The sequence below is a fragment of the Oryctolagus cuniculus genome, chromosome 17 (assembly GCF_051225735.1).
Source record: "Oryctolagus cuniculus isolate XC-2025 breed Fujian yellow rabbit chromosome 17, ASM5122573v1, whole genome shotgun sequence".
Classification (NCBI taxonomy): Eukaryota; Metazoa; Chordata; class Mammalia; order Lagomorpha; family Leporidae; genus Oryctolagus; species Oryctolagus cuniculus.
In genome coordinates this window covers 704054-722821 of record NC_142883.1, presented here as the reverse complement: position 1 = coordinate 722821, position 18768 = coordinate 704054, and the positions used below count along the sequence as shown (strand labels likewise).

General features: G+C 63.2%; 2 protein-coding genes across 2 annotated transcripts; both read left to right on the top strand.

Annotated features, from left to right (window-relative positions):
• Positions 1-1030: 1030 nt before the first annotated feature.
• LOC103347578 (testis-expressed protein 19.2) lies at positions 1031-4512 on the top strand. Its single transcript, XM_051838838.3, has 2 exons — positions 1031-1113; positions 2563-4512. The coding sequence occupies exon 2, from the start codon at positions 2577-2579 to the stop codon at positions 3639-3641; it is 1065 nt and encodes a 354-aa protein (XP_051694798.1). The 5' UTR covers positions 1031-1113; positions 2563-2576; the 3' UTR covers positions 3642-4512.
• A 10893-nt stretch (positions 4513-15405) lies between these two features.
• UTS2R (urotensin 2 receptor) lies at positions 15406-16759 on the top strand. The gene has a single exon (XM_051838865.3). It carries the CDS (start codon positions 15461-15463, stop codon positions 16625-16627), a length of 1167 nt encoding a protein of 388 aa, XP_051694825.1. The 5' UTR covers positions 15406-15460; the 3' UTR covers positions 16628-16759.
• The last annotated feature ends 2009 nt before the right edge of the window (positions 16760-18768 follow it).

Genomic DNA, 18768 nt, shown 5'->3' with positions numbered 1-18768 from the left:
CAAGGCAGGATCAATACAGGAAGAGATCGATACAGGATGAGAGATCGATACAGGAAGAGAGATCGATACAGGAAGGATCGATACAGGAAGAGAGAGCGATACAGGAAGGATCGATACAGGAAGAGAGATCGATACAGGAGAGATCGATACAGGAAGAGAGATCGATCAAGGAAGAGATCGATACAGGAAGAGAGATCGATACAGGAAGAGAGATCGATCAAGGAAGAGATCGATACAGGAAGAGAGACCGATACAGGAAGAGAGATCAATACGAGGAAGGATTGATACAGGAAGAGAGAGCGATACAGGAAGAGAGATCGACACAACGAAGGATCGATACAGGAAGAGAGAGCGATACAGGAAGAGAGATCGATACAGGAAGAGAGATCGATCAAGGAAGGATCGACCCATCGGGCCTGCGAGGATCGACCCAGCAGACTTAGGCAAAGCGAACGAGGACCGGGAGGCCTGCGGGGCCAGGGAAGGGGCGCAGGTGGGCGCAGGCCACTCCGCGCAGGGGGGCGCAGGTGGGCGCAGGGGGCGCAGGTGGGCGCAGGGGGCGCAGGTGGGTGCCGGTGGGCGCAGGTGGGCGCAGGGGGGCGCAGGTGGGCGCAGGGGGGTGCCGGTGGGCGCAGGTGGGCGCAGGGGGCGCAGGTGGGCGCAGGGGGGTGCCGGTGGGCGCAGGTGGGCGCAGGGGGCGCAGGTGGGCGCAGGGGGGCGCAGGGGGGTGCCGGTGGGCGCAGGTGGGCGCAGGGGGCGCAGGTGGGCGCAGGGGGGCGCAGGTGGGCGCAGGTGGGCGCAGGGGGGCGCAGGTGGGCGCAGGGGGGTGCCGGTGGGCGCAGGTGGGCGCAGGGGGCGCAGGTGGGCGCAGGGGGGCGCAGGGGGGTGCCGGTGGGCGCAGGGGGGTGCCGGTGGGCGCAGGGGGGCGCAGGGGGGCGGGGAGCCCGCACACCTCCAGGCCGGAGGAGCAAACCGCGCTCCTGTCCTGGGGGCGGAGGCTCATGGGAGATATGCAGATACGCCCAGAGCATCATGGGAGGCGGCCCTTTATATACCCGGGGCGGCGGCTCCTCCTCTCCCCAGGGCGCCCGCAGGAGCGGAAGCAGCGGCCAGGTGAGGGTCTCCTGAGGAGGGTCTCCTGAGGAGGGGCTTCCGGCTCTGGTCCTGGTGCTGGGCCCCGGGTCTAGAGTGACCCCTGGGCCACGGTGGGGTCGTGGGTCGTCTTGGGTGGGGGAGGGCCTGGGACGAGGTTTCCTTAGAGGGCTCCGTCGGCTTCCGTCGGCTTCCGAAGGGTTTCGTCAGGTTCCGTCAGATTCTGTCGGCTTCCGTCAGGTTCCGTCAGGTTTCGTCAGGTTCCGTCGGGTTCCGTCAGGTTTCGTCAGGTTCCGTCAGGTTCCGTCAGATTTCCTAAGATTCTGTCAGGTTCCGTCGGGTTCCGTCAGCTTCCGTCAGATTTCCTAAGATTCTGTCAGGTTCCGTCGGGTTCCGTCAGCTTCCGTCAGGTTCCGTCGGGTTCCGTCAGGTTCCGTCAGGTTTCGTCGGGTTCCGTCAGGCTCCGTCGGGTTCCGTCAGCTTCCGTCAGGTTCCGTCGGGTTCCGTCAGGTTCCGTCAGGTTTCGTCGGGTTCCGTCAGGCTCCGTCAGCTTCCGTCAGATTGCCTAAGATTCTGTCAGGTTCCGTCGGGTTCCGTCAGGTTCCGTCAGCTTCCGTCAGCTTCCGTCAGGTTCCGTCGGGTTCTGTCAGCTTCCGTCAGCTTCCGTCAGGTTCCGTCGGGTTCCGTCAGCTTCCGTCAGCTTCCGTCGGGTTCCGTCAGCTTCTGTCGGGTTCCGTCAGCTTCCGTCAGATTTCCTAAGATTCTGTCAGGTCTCTCAGTTCTGTTAGATTCTCTTGGGTTTTGTCAAAGCTGCCAGGTTCCGTCAGGTTCTGTCAGGTTGTGTCCGGTTCTGTCCGGAGAGACCGCCAGGCTGCTGGGGTCCCAGGACTGGGGGTTGGGGCCTGATGGGCCGGTGGGGGGCCGGCAGCTGAGGCCTGGGCCCCGCGGCCTCCCACCCTGCCCAGGGGCGCCAGCCGCACTTCCTTGGCCTGCAGCTCCTCAGCCTGGAGAAGCTTCTGGAAACTCGAGCTCCCAACCTCCACAGGTCCCCGCTGAGCCGGGCCTGTCCCTGCGCCCCACACCAACCAGCCCCAGAAGGAAACTCCCTCCTCCCCCTCCCCCCCCACCTCCTCCTTGCCCTCCTCCTCCTCGCCCTCCTCCCCCTCCTCCTGCTTCTCATCGCCCCTCCTCTTCCCCTCCCCCTCCTCCTCATCCTCCTCTTTCTCCTCCTTGTCCTCCTCCTCCTCTTCTTCATCCTCCTCCCTCTCCTCCTCCTCTTCCCCTCCTCCTCCTCCTCTTCCTCCTCCTTGTCCCCCTCCTCTTCCTTCTCCTCCTCTTCCTCATCCTTGTCCTCCCCCCTTCCCCCTTCCCCCCACTTCCTTATCTCCCTGCATCTCACTGGCACCCAGTACCTCGGGCCAGACCACCTGAGATCCCCGTGCAAATCCTGCCCTGCCGTCACCCCCGCAGGAGGCAGCGTGGCCATGTGCCCCCCGGTCAGCACGCGCTACGCTGGAGAGGGCCTGTCCCACCTCTACGCATCCTGGCTGTATGAGCTTCAGCATGGGGACCAGCTGCGGACCTGCTTTGCCTGCTTCAAGGCTGCCTTCCTGGACCTGAAAGACGCGCTGGAGCTGGAAGACTGGGACGAGGACGCCTGGGACGCGGAGCCCATGGATCTCACCGAGGCAGAGCCTGAGCAGGAAGGGGCGCCGGGGGCGGGGCCGAGCGGGGGGCAGGGCCAAGGGCAGCCTGGGCAGGGGAGCTCCGCGGGCTGGGCGGCCGAGGCCCTGGCATCCGCCCCGGCAGCCTCGGAGGCGGTGAGCCTGAACCACCACTTTGTCCCCACCGAGCTGGATCCCCAGGACGCAGTGTCCCTGTGCCTGGGTCCTGAGGACTCTGACTGGACCCAGGTCCTTCCCTGGAGATTCGAGGACATTCCCTCCTGCTCACACTGGCCCAGCCTCCCTCCCCCATGGCAAGGTGTTCTCAACGTGGACTTGCCCCCAGGGGAGCCCATGTTGTTGGAGCTGGGCACCATCTGGCCCATGGACTCTGCCAGGCTTGAGGCCTGGTTGCTGGACCTGCAGGTCGTCTCCCTGGTGGGCCGCTATGATGCTGTCTACCTGCGGAAGATGACAGCGGGCTGGGTCCTGAGGGCCCCGGGCCTGCGCTGGAAGCTCCTGCTGGAGCCTGATGAGGTGTGGGTGGTGAGACTCCAGGATGCCCCCGGGGAGCAGGAGCTGCACCAGTGGAAGCTGAGCATTCTAGAAACCTCAGCAGGAAGTAATGCCGAGCTGGTCCCTGCACACAAGGCTCTGCTCATGAGGGGCCTCACCATTGTCTCTTACGCTCCCTGGGCCGGAAGGGAGGTGGAGAGGCAGAACACCCTCCCAAGTTTCGTATTCTCCACCACCCTGCTTCAGGATCCCTGTGCCATTGGAACCTGGAGCAGTGTTCCCCGGGGTTCTGGGGAGAGTATGCCTGACATGGGCGCCGCAGCCCTGGGGGAGGTGCCCTGTTTCATACCTTTCAGCCCCAAGCCCTAGAAGTGAGGCACCCTCACTCAGGCTGCCTCAGCACATGCAAAGGGAAAGGGCCAGCAGTTGTCCTCCATGACAGCCAGGGGAGCGGTGGGCCAAGGATAGGTGCCTTTGCCTGTAGAGTAAGTGTTGAGCAGCCTTAGGTGCTAGGGAATGGGCCCTGCCGTGGCCTCACGGAACGCGCCATGAGTGTTTTTGCTTGTAGACAGATTCTTATCAGTGAGCGTCACGTAGTTTGAGATGCGATACTGATCCAGATGTGACTGCAAACCCTTACTCTGCTGCTCCTGACAGGGGGCATTGGTAGCTTGCCGGTCCTGGCCGTGGACGTGACATCGCATTTCTGACACGCTCCCTGGAACCCGAACGTTTCCGTGACTTTTCTGAGGCAGTCTCTGGGGTCCCAGAAGACCCTGTTGATCCACTGGAGTCTGGTTTATTGTGGAAGAGACTTGGTTTCAAATAATGGCCACAATTTGGCCATTTAATTCCTGTTGCTTTGTTTGCATGTTTTTTTTAAAGATTTATTTATTTATTTGAAAACTAGAGTTACAGAGAGGCAGAGAGAGAGAGAGAGAGAGAGGTCTTCCATCCGCTGGTTCATTCCCCAGATGGCCGCAATGGCTGGAGCTGCACCGATCTGAAACCAGGAGCCAGGAGCTTCTTCCGGGTCTCCCACAGGGGTGCAGGGGCCCGAGGACTTGGGCCATCTTCCACTGCTTTCCCAGGCCATGGCAGGGAGCTGGATTGGAAGTGGAGCAGCCGGCACTTGAGCTGGTGCCCATATGGGATGCTGGCACTGCAAGCAACGGCTTTACCAGCTACACCACAGTGCCAGCCCCTGTTTATTGTTTTTAATTAAATAAAGATATAAGACCTTCGCAGCCAGTGCCTATGAGGAATGACTATTCCTCAGGAAGTCCTTTTCCTTTATTGTTTATTATTATGTTTTTCTCTCTTTGTAAGAGTGAGAGTGAGTGAGTGCGAGAGAGACCTTCCATGCACAGGTCCACTCCCCCAAATGTTTGGAAGGGCCTGGGCTGAGCCAGGCTGAAGCCAGGAGCCTGGAGCCTGGTCTCCCGGGAGCAGGAACCCGAGCTCTTGGACAACATGTGCTGCCTCCTAGGAGGCACTGGCAGGAAGCTGGATTGGAAGCAGAGTAGCTGGGACTCGAACCAGGCACTCCAGTATGGGATGAAGGCATCTCAAGGAGCGGCTTAATCTCAGCCACAGTGCCTACCCCAGCGAGTCCTTATGGACCGGCCTGAATCTGAGCTGAGCCACCATTGCGGGCTTGAAATCCCAGGAGCTGTAGGAGGGGGCGGGGGGAGGGGGACACAGGACAGGTGAAGAGTCTCCTCTGGCTCGTGATGGGAGTGAGTCACAGGTGTTTCTCAGCCAGACACACGATAAGAAAAGGCTGCATTTTGAATATTGATGTGTCATCAAGCAGACTTTCATGTGAATAAATACTTGCACACACCTCAGAATTACAAGTAAAATCTGGGCTGGTGCTGTGGTGTAGCGGGTTAAGCCTCCACCTGTGGCACCGGCATCCCATATGGGTGCCAGTTCCAGTCCCAGCTGCTCCCCTTCCCATGCACCCCCCTGCTGTGGCCTGGGAAAGCAACAGAAAGTGGCGCAGTGCTTGGGCCCCTGCACCCACGTGGGAGACCTGGATGACGCTCCTGGCTTCAGCCTGGCCCAGCCCTGGCTGTTGTGGCCATCTGGGGAGTGAACCAGTGATAGAAGATCTCTCTCTCTCTGTCTCCCTCACTTGCTATAACTCTTTTTTTCTTTAAAGATTTATTTATTTATTTGAAAGGCAGAGATACAGGGAGGGAGGGAGAGAGGGAGATCTTACATCTGCTGCAATGTGCTGCCAAATCAAAAAGTCAAAGAGCTGCCACGGCTGGGGCTGCTCAAGGAGCTTCCTCTGCGTCTCCCACATGGGTGCAGGGGCCCAGGCACATGGGCCATCTTCCTCTGCTTTTCCAGGAGCACTAGCAGGAGCTGGGTTGGAAGTGGAGCAGCTGGGACTTGAGCAGGCACCCATATGGGATGCTGGCCCTGCGAACAGTAGCCCAACCCGTTATGCCACAGTGCTGACCCCACGTGAGTCTAGCTTCCATCCTGCTTCAGAGCCATGTGTGAGGGGAGCTCCTGCTCACCTGGGAGCACACGCCAGCCCGTGTGCTCAGCTTCCGCAAGGCTGCTCCGGGCTGGGCCACCGAGGCGCATGGGCAAGGGAGAGGCTTTCAGATGGCAGCTCTGGAGGTCCCTACACGTTTGTGTCTGGTCTCCAGCTGGCATAGCTGCTGGGTGGTCCCACGTTTGGCCCTGTCCCTTTCAGTGGAGGGTCCACACCCTGGGCGTTCTTGCTGAGTTGGCCGAGAGCGCAGTTTGTCCTTCGTGTCTCTCCCAGAAGTGAGTTCCCAGATCTTAAATGGCTCCTGAAAGCCCAGTCCCTGTTAGTGGTGCCAAATTGAAATCACAAGGACAAGGCTGGTAAAGGGAGGAGAAAGCTGTCTGTCGATGGACGAGGAGGTAGCAGACAGAGCTGGAGAACTGCCGTCCAAGGGCAGCTCATGGCTCTGGGGTTCAGGAGGGGGTGGAGGTCAGGGCTCAGGAGTCAGCAAATGCCAAAGCTGGCTACGGGTGCAGCATCAGCATGGTTTTTTTTTTTATATAATTTTTTTATTTCAAAGGCAGAGAGAGAGAATCTTCCATCCGCTGGTTCTCTCCAAATGCCTGCAACGGCCGGGGCTGGGCCAGACTGAAGCCGGGAGCCGGGAACTCCATCGGGGTCTCCCACGTGGCTGGCAGGGGCCATCTTCTGCTGCTTTTCCAGGCACATTAATAGGGAGCTGCCTGGGAAACGGAGCAGCCTGGACTCCGGCTGGCGCTCATATGGGACGCTGGCGCCGCAGGTGGCTTGACCTGCGCCACGTGCCGGCCCCCAGGCGTCTCCTTACATCTCAAACGTCGGTGCAGTTTCTGATAAACATGCAGGAGAACTGACGGCTAACACGGTGGAGCTCACCGCTCGTCCTGCCCGCCCCCCAGGAATGGCACAACACTGTTTTGCTGGAGATGCTGAGACCCCCGAGGTTCATTAGGGGTAATGAAGACCATGCCCCCTAACGGCTATGACTGATGGGGCTCACTGCTCAGTCTCCTGCACCCCATTACACCCTGTTACAAAATCACGGGAGTCCCTGGCTCTGTTAAGCGGAGAAAGGCGTGGACGCAGCAGTGGTTCACAGCGCCCCAAGGCAGCCCGATTCTCGCGCATCAGTGAAGGCCTGGGCACTTGGTGGAAACGCGGATTCCAGGCCCCGACCCCCAGGAGGAGGGCTGGGGGTCTTCACGCCGACCACCTCCCCATGGACCTGAGGGGATGAACCACAGGGGGCGAGGGGAGGACAGGTGTGGGGGAAGCACCGTCCTGCCGTGTCCCTGAACCCATCCAAACCAACTCCACAGGGCGGCGTTGGGCCTGGCACGTAGGACAGCTGCACCACATTCCTGGGCTCCATCCCTGCTCCAGCTTCCCGCCGACTCAGACCCTCGGAGGCGCAGGGAGAGCTCAGGCGGCTGGTTCTAGCCACTCATGGGAGACCAGGATGACATCCCCAGTTCCTGGTTCTGGCTCCCAGCTTCTGCCGGCCCAGGAGTGGCAGATGGGGGCATTCTCTCTCTCTCTCTTCCTGCTCCAAAATAAAAATAAAATAAGGGACCGGCACTGTGGCATGGTGGGTAAAGCCACCGCCTGCAGTGCCAGCATCCCATATGGGCGCCAGTTAGAGTCCCGACTGCTCCACTTCCGATCCAGCTCTCTGCTGTGGCCTGGGAAAGCAGTAGAAGGTGGCCCAAGTCCTTGGGCCTCTGCACCCATGTGGGAGACCAGGAAGAAGGTCCTGACTTTGGATTGGCACAGCTCTGACCATTGTGGCCAGGCCAACTGGTGAGTGAGCCAGTGGGTGGAAGACTCTCTCTCTCTCTCTCTGCTTCAAAAATAATAATAATAATAATAATAAAAACAGAACAGAACTAAACAGCTCCAGGGTTTAGGCCCAGGGACTTGGAGAAAATTCACCTGCCTTGTTCTCTGGGTTGCCAGTGTCTGTGGGAGGCCACCAGGGAGCCTGAAGGGCTGGCCAGGGCAGCTGCAGGGGCCAGTGTACCACGTGCACAGCCTCAGGACCGCACACCCAGGAGGGGAGAGCGTATGTGTCTGCGCTCCGGTCCTCAGCCCACCTGTGCACCTGCATCTTCTCATGCCAGGCCAAGGGCTTTATGGAACTGCGTGGACGTGGCCCTGTGGGCTGTGCTCAAGTCCACGCAGCTCAAGGTAGATGGGACCCGGGCAGACAGCACCTTGGGAAAGGAGGAGGTCCTGGGAGTGGGTGCCCACCCCGGGCTGGGGTCAGGAGGCAGAGTGGCTGCTGCAGGCTGGGCGGGGGGTCTTCCAACACCTGGAGGGGCTGCCACGCGTGTGCTGCTCCCTGCCGGGACTCAAACCGGCGCCCATACGGGATGCTGGCGCTGCATGTCTGGGTTCATAACTGACACAGCGTCCTCGTGCCTATCAGCCCGGCAGCCACCAGCAGGCACCAGCTCGGCCGTATTGCTGATCTCAGGCAGAATAGGCCTGAGGTTCTTGCATGTTGCTGGGACGAGGGGGCTGGAACCCGGTGCCAAACACTTTATTTCCTTTCCTTTTATTTTATTTACTTGAGAGGTACGATTACAGAGAGAGAGAGAGAGAGAGAGAGAGAGAGAGAGAGAGAGAGAGAGAGGAAGTCTTTTCCATCTGCTGGTTCACTCCCCAAATGGCCACAACAGCTGGAGCTGCACCCATCCGAAGCCAGCATCCAGGAGCCTCTTCCTGGTCTCCCACGCGGGTGCAGGGGCCCAAGAACCTGGGCCATCTTCTACGGCCCTCCCAGGCCATAGCAGAGAGCTGGATCGGAAGTAGAGTGGCCGGGACTTGAACCGGCGCCCCTATGGGATGCCGGCACTGCAGGCGGTGGCTTTACCTGCTACGCCACAACGTTTTCAATGTTCTGTGTGCTGTGTAGGGCCCTGGGCACAGATTCCCAACTCCCCCACCCCAGGCCCTCCACGGCTGCCCCTGCTGGCCCTTTCTGGAGGGGTCTTCCTCTTCCCCTCCCCCCACCAAAGTTGAGCCTCCCCTTTGCCCTCTGTGGAATAATTTCTCAAGACCAGGTTCCAGGACGCCAGGATGTGGCCACAGCCCAGTGGCTTCTGCCCAGCAGCTCAACTGCCTGCCTGGAGGGGCGGCACTGAAGGGAGGGCAGCGTCTCTACAAACAACACTGCCTCGGAGGCAGCGCTCTTTTGGGGAGGCTCTGGTCTGGCCCTGTCCCCGCTGGTGTGGGCATTTGGGAGTGGACTGAACCAGCAAGTGGGAGGCCTCTGTCTCTTTTTCTAATATGTTGTAAACAATTTTCAATGATGAAGGTGAGGAGGGTTTTGATGGCGCTGATGGTGGTGATGATGGTGATGGTGGTGATGGTGGTGATGATGATGATGGTGGTGATGACGGTGATGGTGGTGATGACGGTGATGACGGTGGTGGTGATGATGATGATGGTGGTGATGATGGTGGTGATGATGGTGGTGCTGATGATGGTGATGATGGTGGTGATGATGATGATGGTGATGGTGGTGGTGATGATGGTGATGATGGTGGTGATGATAATGATGGTGGTGATGATGATGGTGGTGATGATGGTGGTGCTGATGATGGTGGTGCTGATGATGGTGATGGTGGTGGTGATGGTGGTGATGATGATGATGGTGGTGATGATGGTGGTGGTGGTGATGGTGGTGATGATGGTGATGGTGGTGATGATAATGATGGTGGTGATGATGGTGGTGGTGGTGCTGATGATGATGGTGATGATGAATGATGATGGTGGTGATGCTGATGGTGGTGGTGGTGACAATGATGGTGGTGATGGTGCTGATGATGGTGGTGATGATGGTGATGATGATGATGATGGTGGTGATGGTGGTGATGATGATGATGGTGGTGATGATGATGGTGATGATGATGGTGGTGGTGATGACAATGATGGTGATGATGGTGGTGGTGATGATGATGGTGGTGATGACAGTGGTGATGATGATGATGATGGTGATGACAATGATGGTGGTGATGATGGTGGTGATGATGGTGGTGATGATGATGGTGGTGATGATGGTGGTGATGATGATGATGGTGGTGATGATGGTGGTGATGATGATGATGGTGGTGATGACAATGATGGTGATGATGGTGGTGGTGATGATGGTGGTGATGACAGTGGTGATGATGATGATGGTGGTGATGACAATGATGGTGATGATGATGGTGATGGTGGTGATGATGATGGTGATGATGATGGTGGTGGTGATGATGATGGTGATGATGACGGTGGTGATGATGGTGGTGATGATGATGGTGGTGATGATGATGGTGATGATGATGATGGTGGTGGTGATGGTAAGGAAAGCCCCCAGGAGATCTGCAGAGGCCACTGCTTTGGTGTCATAGGAGGGCCCCCAGTCTGTTACACTGGCACAGGTCAGGGTTTGACCCCCTCCTGGTGTGGTGAGGAGAGGGGTCTGGAGCCCCCGTCTCTGTGCCTACTCTGGCATCGACTCCCACCTTTGCAGCCCCCAGAAGGGCCCTCCAGGCTCCCTGTCCAGCCCCCTCACTCGGGATACAAGGTTTTGTGGATCCAGAACCAGGGCCACAGCTGGAAGGCTGCAGTGTTGGGACCCCTAGAACGTTTCTCGTGGGTTTTTTTTTTTTTTTTTTTTGACAGCAGAGTGGACAGTGAGAGAGAGAGAGAGACAGAGAGAAAGGTCTTCCTTTGCCGTTGGTTCACCCTCCAATGGTCGCCACGGCTGGCGCGCTGTGGCCTGCGCACCGTGCTGATCCGAAGGCAGGAGCCAGGTGCTTATCCTGGTCTCCCATGGGGTGCAGGGCCCAAGCACTTGGGCCATCCTCCACTGCACTCCCGGGCCACAGCAGAGAGCTGGCCTGGAAGAGGGGCAACCGGGACAGAATCAGGTGCCCCGACCGGGACTAGAACCCAGTGTGCCGGCGCCGCAAGGCGGAGGATTAGCCTAGTGAGCCGCGGCGCCGGCCTCTCGTGGGTTCTGGGGGACATTTCTGTGGCCCTGGACACGGCTCGCCCTCCCTCACTGTGGCTGTCCTGAGCCTGGGCGTTCCCAGGCACACGCACTCCTGTCTGGCTTCGAGCACGTGGGGTCGCTCAGGTGTGGGAGGTCTCCGAGGATCACTGCACACCTGAGCAGTTTCACCTGACTTGATTGACAGCCGCGTCTGGGAGCAGGACTGGGAAAATCCATGTGCCTGAGACCAGAAGCCAGGGAGAACGTTAGCAGGCGTGTCCAGGCTGCTGCTCCTGGGAGAATAAGGACCCGACGCTGCGGGCTCTCCAGGAGAGGGGGCGGCCGGCAGGGGCTCCCCTGGGACCTCCTTCAGCCATGGACGGGGGCCCCAGCCCGAGTGGGCCTCCAGGCCCGGCCGTTTCTGCACTGCACGGCCTCCGCTGCTCACGGGGCTTCCTGGACTGGTCAGCGCATTGCGTCCCTGCCTGGGGGCCCTGCCCTCAGTCTTGCCCTAAGAAACCTGTCACTCAGTAGGCAGAACCCACCTTGGACCGGCCGGGGCCGGGGAAGCAGCTCTGCTCTGGGCACCTGCAGGGGTGGGGAGCCGAACACAGCGTCCTGGTGGACTTGGTGGGCACTGAATGGAGACCCTGACGTCCGTTTCTGCCGCAGGACCGCATTTTCCTCAGAATTCAGAATAAAACGGAAGTGCGTGCCTTCAGAAAGATCATCCCTCCAAACACAAGGCCCGGGCTCCTCTGCGGAAAGTGGGGCTGGTGCTCCCGGGCTGGGCTGGGCGGGTCTGCAGGCAGACAGCGCCCGCAGGCTGAGGGCAGGCGGGGGCAGAGCCTCCCTGGGGACTTAGGGGGACTTGGAGGCTGGGCGACAGAGAGCAGGTGACACAGGGACTCAAAGCAGAGCCCAGGACAGACAGGGACTCGAACCCTTGGCCGCTGGCTGGGTGTGCTCAGGATGCCAGATGAGGCCACCAGGGAGGGGACCGGGGGCTGCCCTCCCCACCCAGCCAGGGCAAACTAGATTCCAACAAGCACCTGCTCCTGGGGCCAGTCTCAGCAGCAGCCAGGGTGGCCCTGGGGCCCCCAAATCCACCGGATGGGGGAAGCCTCTCCTGCCACAGGTGTGGGCACTGGGGGCAAGAGACCTGGGGCTGAGCAGTGGGCAGAGTGGGTGAGGCTGGGGTCTCCACCCCAGAGCTGCACGGAGGAAGTGGGAGCTCCCACCGGTCTGGGGGCCTGGCCTCTCTCCCGAGGCCTCCTGGATGCTGGGAGGACTCTGGGGGCATCGCCCACCCCTCTCCCCTGACATGACCAGGCCCTGGGGGCCTCGGCTGATTCACTCTGTGTTACCTGGACTTGAGGTAGGCCCCGCCCCCCACGCCCGTCGGAGCTCACCCTGCGGCGGCTTTACCTGCTATGCCACAACACCCGCCCCCACATCTCATAATCTTTAAAATTTTGAAGTTATTTATTATTTGAGAGGCAGAGAAAGAGAGAGATCTCACATCTCCTGGTTCACTCCCCAGGCATGGGGGGTCAGTCCAGGTCTGCGGGTGGCGGCAGGCGCCTGGCCCGTCGGTCGCCAGGTGCTCAGCAGCGGGGAGCTGGCGCCGGGAGCTGAAGGTGGGAATCGGCCAGTGCTCCGAGGTGGCGCAGGCTCGCCGCGCGCCCACAGCTGCCCGCTGCCCTCCTCCGGCAGACTGAGATGGGCTGGTCCCCCTCCAGCCAGAGCTGGCACTGCAGTGAGTGGGCTTCAGGCCACCTGCTCTCGGATGTCTGAGACGGAGCTGAGAGCGATGATGTCCCCCCCCCCAGGCAAAGCCCCCGGGGAGAACCGGTGGGGAGAACTGAGTGCCTGCCGGGCACAACCCCAACCCCTCAGACCACAGGGGTTGAAGGTCAGAGGTTAGGAGCCAGGTAAAGGGTCCAGTCAGCCACAGGCTTCCTCCCCCTGCCCAAGGCCTCTGTGTGCCTCCTTAGGGATGGGGTGGGGTGTCACCCGCAGGCCTCCTGACCCCCGCCCTCTCCGGGTGGCCCCCACGGCACCGGCGCTGGGGCTCTGGACAGCGCCTCCCGCTGGAAGGGCTTGGCGGCGGGGGGGGGGGGCAGCTGTTGGCTGTGGGGCGCCTCTCCCCGGGGCCAGGGGCGTCCCTGGGCCGCCATCTCCCCAGCCCCCCCACCCCGCCCCTGGCGCCGCCCCCGGAGCTCTCCCGTCCTAAATACCCGGCCTGGCGCGGGGCCGCGGCGCATTCTCAGCTGGCGGCCGGGCAGGTGGCGGCGCGGGACTGGCGGCCGCCCCTCGGCCCTGCGCCCTGGCAGCCCCCGCCGTCTGAGGGGCAGCGCGCGGGCCGGGGCGGTGGCTCCGTGACAGAGGGGCGCGCAGGGCGCGGCGGGGCCGCTGCAGGTGGGTCTGGGTCCGGGGCGCGCCGGGCAGGGTGCGGGCCGAGCCCTCCTGACGCTCCCGGGGCCAGCCGGCTGGGCGCCCCCGCGGGGCTGGGGGGCTCTCGGCGAGGGGAATGAGGGAGGACCCGAGGAGCCCGCACGCCGCCGGGCACACTGCGGGGATCTGCGGGGTAGCACCGGGCCCCGCGGCTGAGACTCGGGTGCCTCCCAATCGAGGAGCCGAGGGACCGCGGGTTCAGCTGCGCCCCTGCCAGAACCTTGGCACCGCATGGAGAGGGCCGTGTGGTCAGGGGTTCTGGGGCACCCATGGACCTGGGAGCCGTGGGGCAGGGGGGAGAAGGCACCCCAGGCCCCTCGCAGGACCAGAGGCCGCGCCCTATGAGGGGGTGAGGGCCTGGGGACTGTCCCCTGTGCTTGTCAGGGAGGCTGTGCCAGGCTGGATGGGTCACGTGTTAGCCCCTCTTCCTGGTGACGGTCACTGCCCACAGCAAGCGTGGGTCCCGGCCTGGGCCTCGGGGATGCTCAGTGCCCTTGACCCGGTGGCTACCACCCAAACCCAGGCCCCCGAGGGAGCAGGGCTCTGACCTCCTGCGGCGGCTGCCCTGGGTGGCCTCCCCTGACCTCGGCCTGGGACAAATGGAATCGCAGCGTGGTGTCCGCCGCAGTGAGCCCCTTCATGCTGCCGAGGGACACCGGCTGCTTCCAGCTCCCGGGGCAATGAAGCCACAGGGGCGCTCCGGTCTCCTGTGACACCTGCAGCCGCCTCAGGGGCTCAGCCCGGGTGGGGCTCCCGGGTGGGCGGGTGCTCAGCTGCGCTGCCAGTGCCTTCCCAGGCCCCCCAGCGGGAGAGGCTGTGGGCCTGGGGGCCGGGCGCCGCCGGGGTGTGATGACTCCCCTTGCATTTTGCTCAACCAGAGACCTCATCTCAGGACTCCCTGTCCGGGCATTTTTGTCTTTGTTTCCCTGTGAGTTGTTCGTCTTTTCTTTCTTGATTTGTAGTTCTTTGTATTATTAATTTATTATTTGAAAGGCAGAGAAAGATCCTCCATCCACCTGTTCAACTCCCCAAATGCCCCCAACAGCCAGGGCTGGGCCAAGCCTAAGCCAGGAGCACCATCCAGGTCTCCCACACGGGTGAGGGGCCCAAGCACTCACGTCATCTTCCTCTGCCTTCCCAGGCCGCAGCAGGGAGCTGGATGGGAAGTGGAGCAGCTGGGACTCAAACCTGCACCCATGTGGGATGCCGGCGTCCCAAACGGCAGCTCAACCCGTTAACCCAGTGCTGGAGGCATCCCAGGGTGCACGTTAGTGGGAAGCTGGGTTAGGGAACTCAGCTGGGACTCTAACCCAGGCCCCGCTCTGACGCGGGAGCCGTGTCCCAGCCGAGACCGGGCCCGCTCTAACGCGGGAGCCCGTGTCCCAGCCGAGACCGGCCCACTCTGACACGGGACTCCTGTGTCCCAGCCGAGACTGGCCCGCTCTAACGCGGGAGCCCGTGTCCCAGCCGAGACTGGGCCCGCTCTGACGCGGGAGCTGTGTCCCAGCCTGCATCTCGACCACAGGCCAAGCACCCCTTCCCCTGGGCGGATGTGGCGGTGCAGGAGTTGGCCATCCGTAGCGGAGTGCCCGGTCCAGCTCCCGCCTCTGATGCAGCCCCCTGCCAGCGGCTGGGAGGCAGCAGATGATGGCTGAAGCGCTTGGGTCCCTGACACCCTCGGAGGGAGCCGGGTGGGGTTCTCAGCGCCTGACTTCAGCCTTGCCCAGCCCCTGCGGCTGCAGGTGTTTGGGGCGGGAACCAGCAGGTGGCAGCCTCTCTCCCTCGCTCCCTGCCTTTCCAATGAGATGAAGTAAATACATGTTAGAAATCAGCAGCTCTCACATTTGTGATGTGGAGAAGCGTAGAGAGCATCCAGGGCAGAAGGCACTGCAGGGCACGCAGCCCTCCCTTCCCGCTCCCAGAGGACGCGGGCCTGGGCGGCGCCCTGGGCCAGCACTCCCGGCTGCACCCCAGGGGCTGCCCTCAGTGCCCTGATTCTCAGAGATGCCCAGGCCACCCCTGAGGCCTCTGGGCTTGAGCCTGGCCGGGCGTGCTCGGGGGAGGGGGTCGTGGGCCTGGGAGCCGTGCCCGGCGCAGCGGCCTCCCGGCTGGGCAGGGCGGTGCCCATCTTCATCCCCCGTGAACCTCTTCTCCCACAGGTCGAGCCGGGCACCCACAGATGCCCCGCCAGCCCTGAGCCCCGTGTGAGGGGCAGCCATGGCGCTGAGCCCGGGGCCCACGAGTGCCTTCCCCACGCTGGCTGTGACGGGCAGCGCCGTGCCCGAGCCGCCCGGTGGCCCCAACTTGTCCCTCAACAGCTCGTGGGCCAGTCCGGCGGAGCACAGTTCCCTGCAGGACCTGGTGGCCACGGGGGCCATCGGGGCGGTGCTCTCGGCCATGGGCGTGGTGGGCGTGGCGGGCAACGTGTACACGCTGGTGGTCATGTGCCGCTTCCTGCGCGCCTCGGCCTCCATGCACATCTACGTGGTGAACCTGGCGCTGGCCGACCTGCTCTACCTGCTCGGCATCCCCTTCGTCGTGGCCACCTACGTCACCAAGGACTGGCGCTTCGGCGACGTGGGCTGCCGCGTGCTCTTCAGCCTGGACTTTCTGACCATGCACGCCAGCATCTTCACGCTGACCGTCATGAGCAGCGAGCGCTACGCCGCGGTGCTGCGGCCGCTGGACACGGTGCAGCGCTCCAAGGGCTACCGCAAGCTGCTGGTGCTGGCCACCTGGCTGCTGGCGCTGCTGCTCACGCTGCCCATGGCGCTCGCCATCCGCCTGGCCCGCCGGGGCCCCAAGCGCCTCTGCCTGCCCTCCTGGAGCCCGCGCGCCCACCGCGCCTACCTGACGCTGCTGTTCGGCACCAGCATCCTGGCTCCCGGCCTGGTCATCGGGCTGCTGTACGTCCGCCTGGCCCGGGCCTACTGGCGGTCCCAGCAGGCCTGCTTCCAGCAGACGCGCCGGCTGCCCCGGCCCCGGGTGCTCTGCCTCATCCTGGGCATCGTGCTGCTCTTCTGGGCCTGCTTCCTGCCCTTCTGGCTGTGGCAGCTGCTGGCGCAGTACCGCCAGGCCCTGCCCCTGGCGCCGCGCACGGCCCGCATCGTCAACTACCTGACCACCTGCCTCACCTACGCCAACAGCTGCGTCAACCCCTTCCTCTACACGCTGCTCACCAAGAACTACCGGGAGTACCTGCGCGGCCGCCAGCGCTCCCCGGCGCCCGGCGGCAGCGCCCGAGGGCCCGCGGCGGCCGCCAGCGTCCTGCAGGGCCCGGTCCGCTTCCAGCGCGACTCCGGCCGCTCCCTGATGTCCAGCAGCCCGCAGCCCACCGAGACCGTCGTGCTGGCGCCCGCGGCCCCCGGAGGGGCCTGTGCCTGAGTCCTGTGTGCGCCCGGGGCTGAGGGCGGAACCCAGGCTGCCTTCCCGGGACCGCTGCTCCCGGCTCCACCACCCGGACGCCCCGCTGGCTCCCGGCTCCTCTCCTCTGGCGTCTGCTGACCCATCGGCACCTCCCCCGTGAGCCTGGCGTGGGGCGCTGGCAGGACTTCGGGGAGGGTCGGGCAGGAGGTGCACTCGGCAGCGGGACGGTGCCCTGCAGCCGGAAGGCAGGGTCTGCCCAGGGCCACAGAAGTGCAGGCGACCCCTGGGTGAGGTGGAGATGTGCACAAGGCAGCGCTGAGTCTGCTGGAGGGGGGGCTGGGGGGGCTGGGGCGGGCGTGGCCCCAGCCTGAGCTGAAGGGACCCTGCCCTGGCTCTGGGGCACAGCCTTCCCCCTCCCCAGCCAGAGCCAGAGCCTGATGCTGCCGTCCCTGGGGAGCGGCCAGGGTGAAACCAGGGATGTGAGAGCCGGAGCCGGGCCCGGGCTCTGTGGGTGCAGCTGGGGCGTCCCCGCCGGCACTGAGGCCCACTGGGGGCAGCCCTGGGCTGCAGGTCAGGGGCTTGGGGGACACTGAGCCAGTGTGCGTCCACACGCACCTGCGCCGGCCCCAGTGCGGTGCCTCCCGGAGCACCTGAGCCTGTGGGGCTGACAGGGACCGGCCAGATAGCCACGGCCCCCTCTCTGTGGCTGTCACCTCCCCAGCCAGGTCAGTGGCAGCAGCTCCAGCCAGAGTGACTCCCGTTCCCGGCCCCACCCCCCATGACCCCATGGCCTGAGTCAGAATGTGACCCAAGGGTCAGGTCCAGGAGTCGGCCCTGCAGCCCCAGCCCCGCCCTCAACCCCACTCAGAGCCAGTCACTGGTGGTGTCCAGGGGCAGCGGTGGACCCAGGGGACGAGCCCACAGGATGCGAGTGTGGCCACATTCCCAGAGCCATGGTCAGCGGAGGGGTCTGTGCCTGGCCCCATCAGCCAGGTCCTTGGGGGACTGAGGGCAGGCCACATGCCGCACGGCCATCGGGCAGAATGGCAGGAAGGAGGGAGTGGCTCAGGCACAGAGCGGAGCCGGAGTGAGGGCCTCCTGGGAGCTGTGGGGAAGTGGGGTGTGTGGAAGCCCTAAAAAGTCTTCCAAGGGGCTGGCGCCACGACTCACTAGGCTAATCCTCCGCCTGTGGCACTGGCACATCGGATTCTGTCCCGGTTGCCCCTCTTCCAGGCCAGCTCTCTGCTGTGGCCAGGGAGTGCAGTGGAGGATGGCCCAAGTGCTTGGGCCCTGCACCCCATGGGAGACCAGGAGAAGCACCTGGCTCCTGGCTTCGGATCAGCGCGGTGCCGGCCAAGGCAGCCACAGAGGGGTGAATCAACGGAAGGAAGACCTTTCTCTCTCTCTCTCTCACTGTCCACTCTGCCTGTCAAAAAAAAAAAAAAGTCTTCCAAGGACATGGGTGGCCTCAGGCTGGGGGTGGTGGGAGCTGGGGGGGGGAGGTGGGAGGTGACAGGTGGGGGCTGCAGGCGGGTGGGGGGCGGATGGGAGGTGGCAGGTGGGGACCTCAGGTTGTGGGGGCAGGTGAGGGCTGCAGGCGGGGGACTGGGGGGAGATGGCAGGTGGGGGCTGCAGGCGGGGGACTGGGGGGAGGTGGCAGGTGGGGGCTGCAGGTGGGGCCTGTGCGGCAGCCTGGGGCAGATCCTCTTCTTTTCCAGGTTGTGGCTCACTCAGCCACCCTCTGATTGGGTGAGCCCCACCCCCGTTCCCAGGTGGGCAGAGGTGACCCCGCCTACACGGCACCTGCTCTGTGAGGCCTGGATCAGCCTGGCCTGGCGCCACGGGCCCAGAGAGCGCCCCGCCCGGCTCGTGTCACCCGGAACTCTGCCCGCAGCCGGGTGGCCGCAGGCCTGGCGGTGCCTGCCCTGGACGCGTCTGAGAAACTGGAGGCGGCGTGGGCCGAGGCTGGCTTGCCTGTGCCGAGCGTGTGCCCCTGCCTCTGTGCTGGGCAGCCCTGTCGTCCAGTGGCGTCTCCCCACGCTGGGTAAAGTTGCTCTGAACCTGGGTGGCGTCCGTCTCCTGTCTCGGGCGGGTCCCAGGGGACAGCTGCTGCGCTGTTTGTGGGGACGCCTGCAGGAGCAGCCGGCTGTCACCTCCCT

Excerpts from the sequence above, each read along its gene's own strand:
- LOC103347578 (XM_051838838.3), top strand. The coding sequence starts at position 2,577 with ATGTGCCCCCCGGTCAGCACGCGCTACGCTGGAGAGGGCCTGTCCCAC.
- UTS2R (XM_051838865.3), top strand. The coding sequence starts at position 15,461 with ATGGCGCTGAGCCCGGGGCCCACGAGTGCCTTCCCCACGCTGGCTGTG.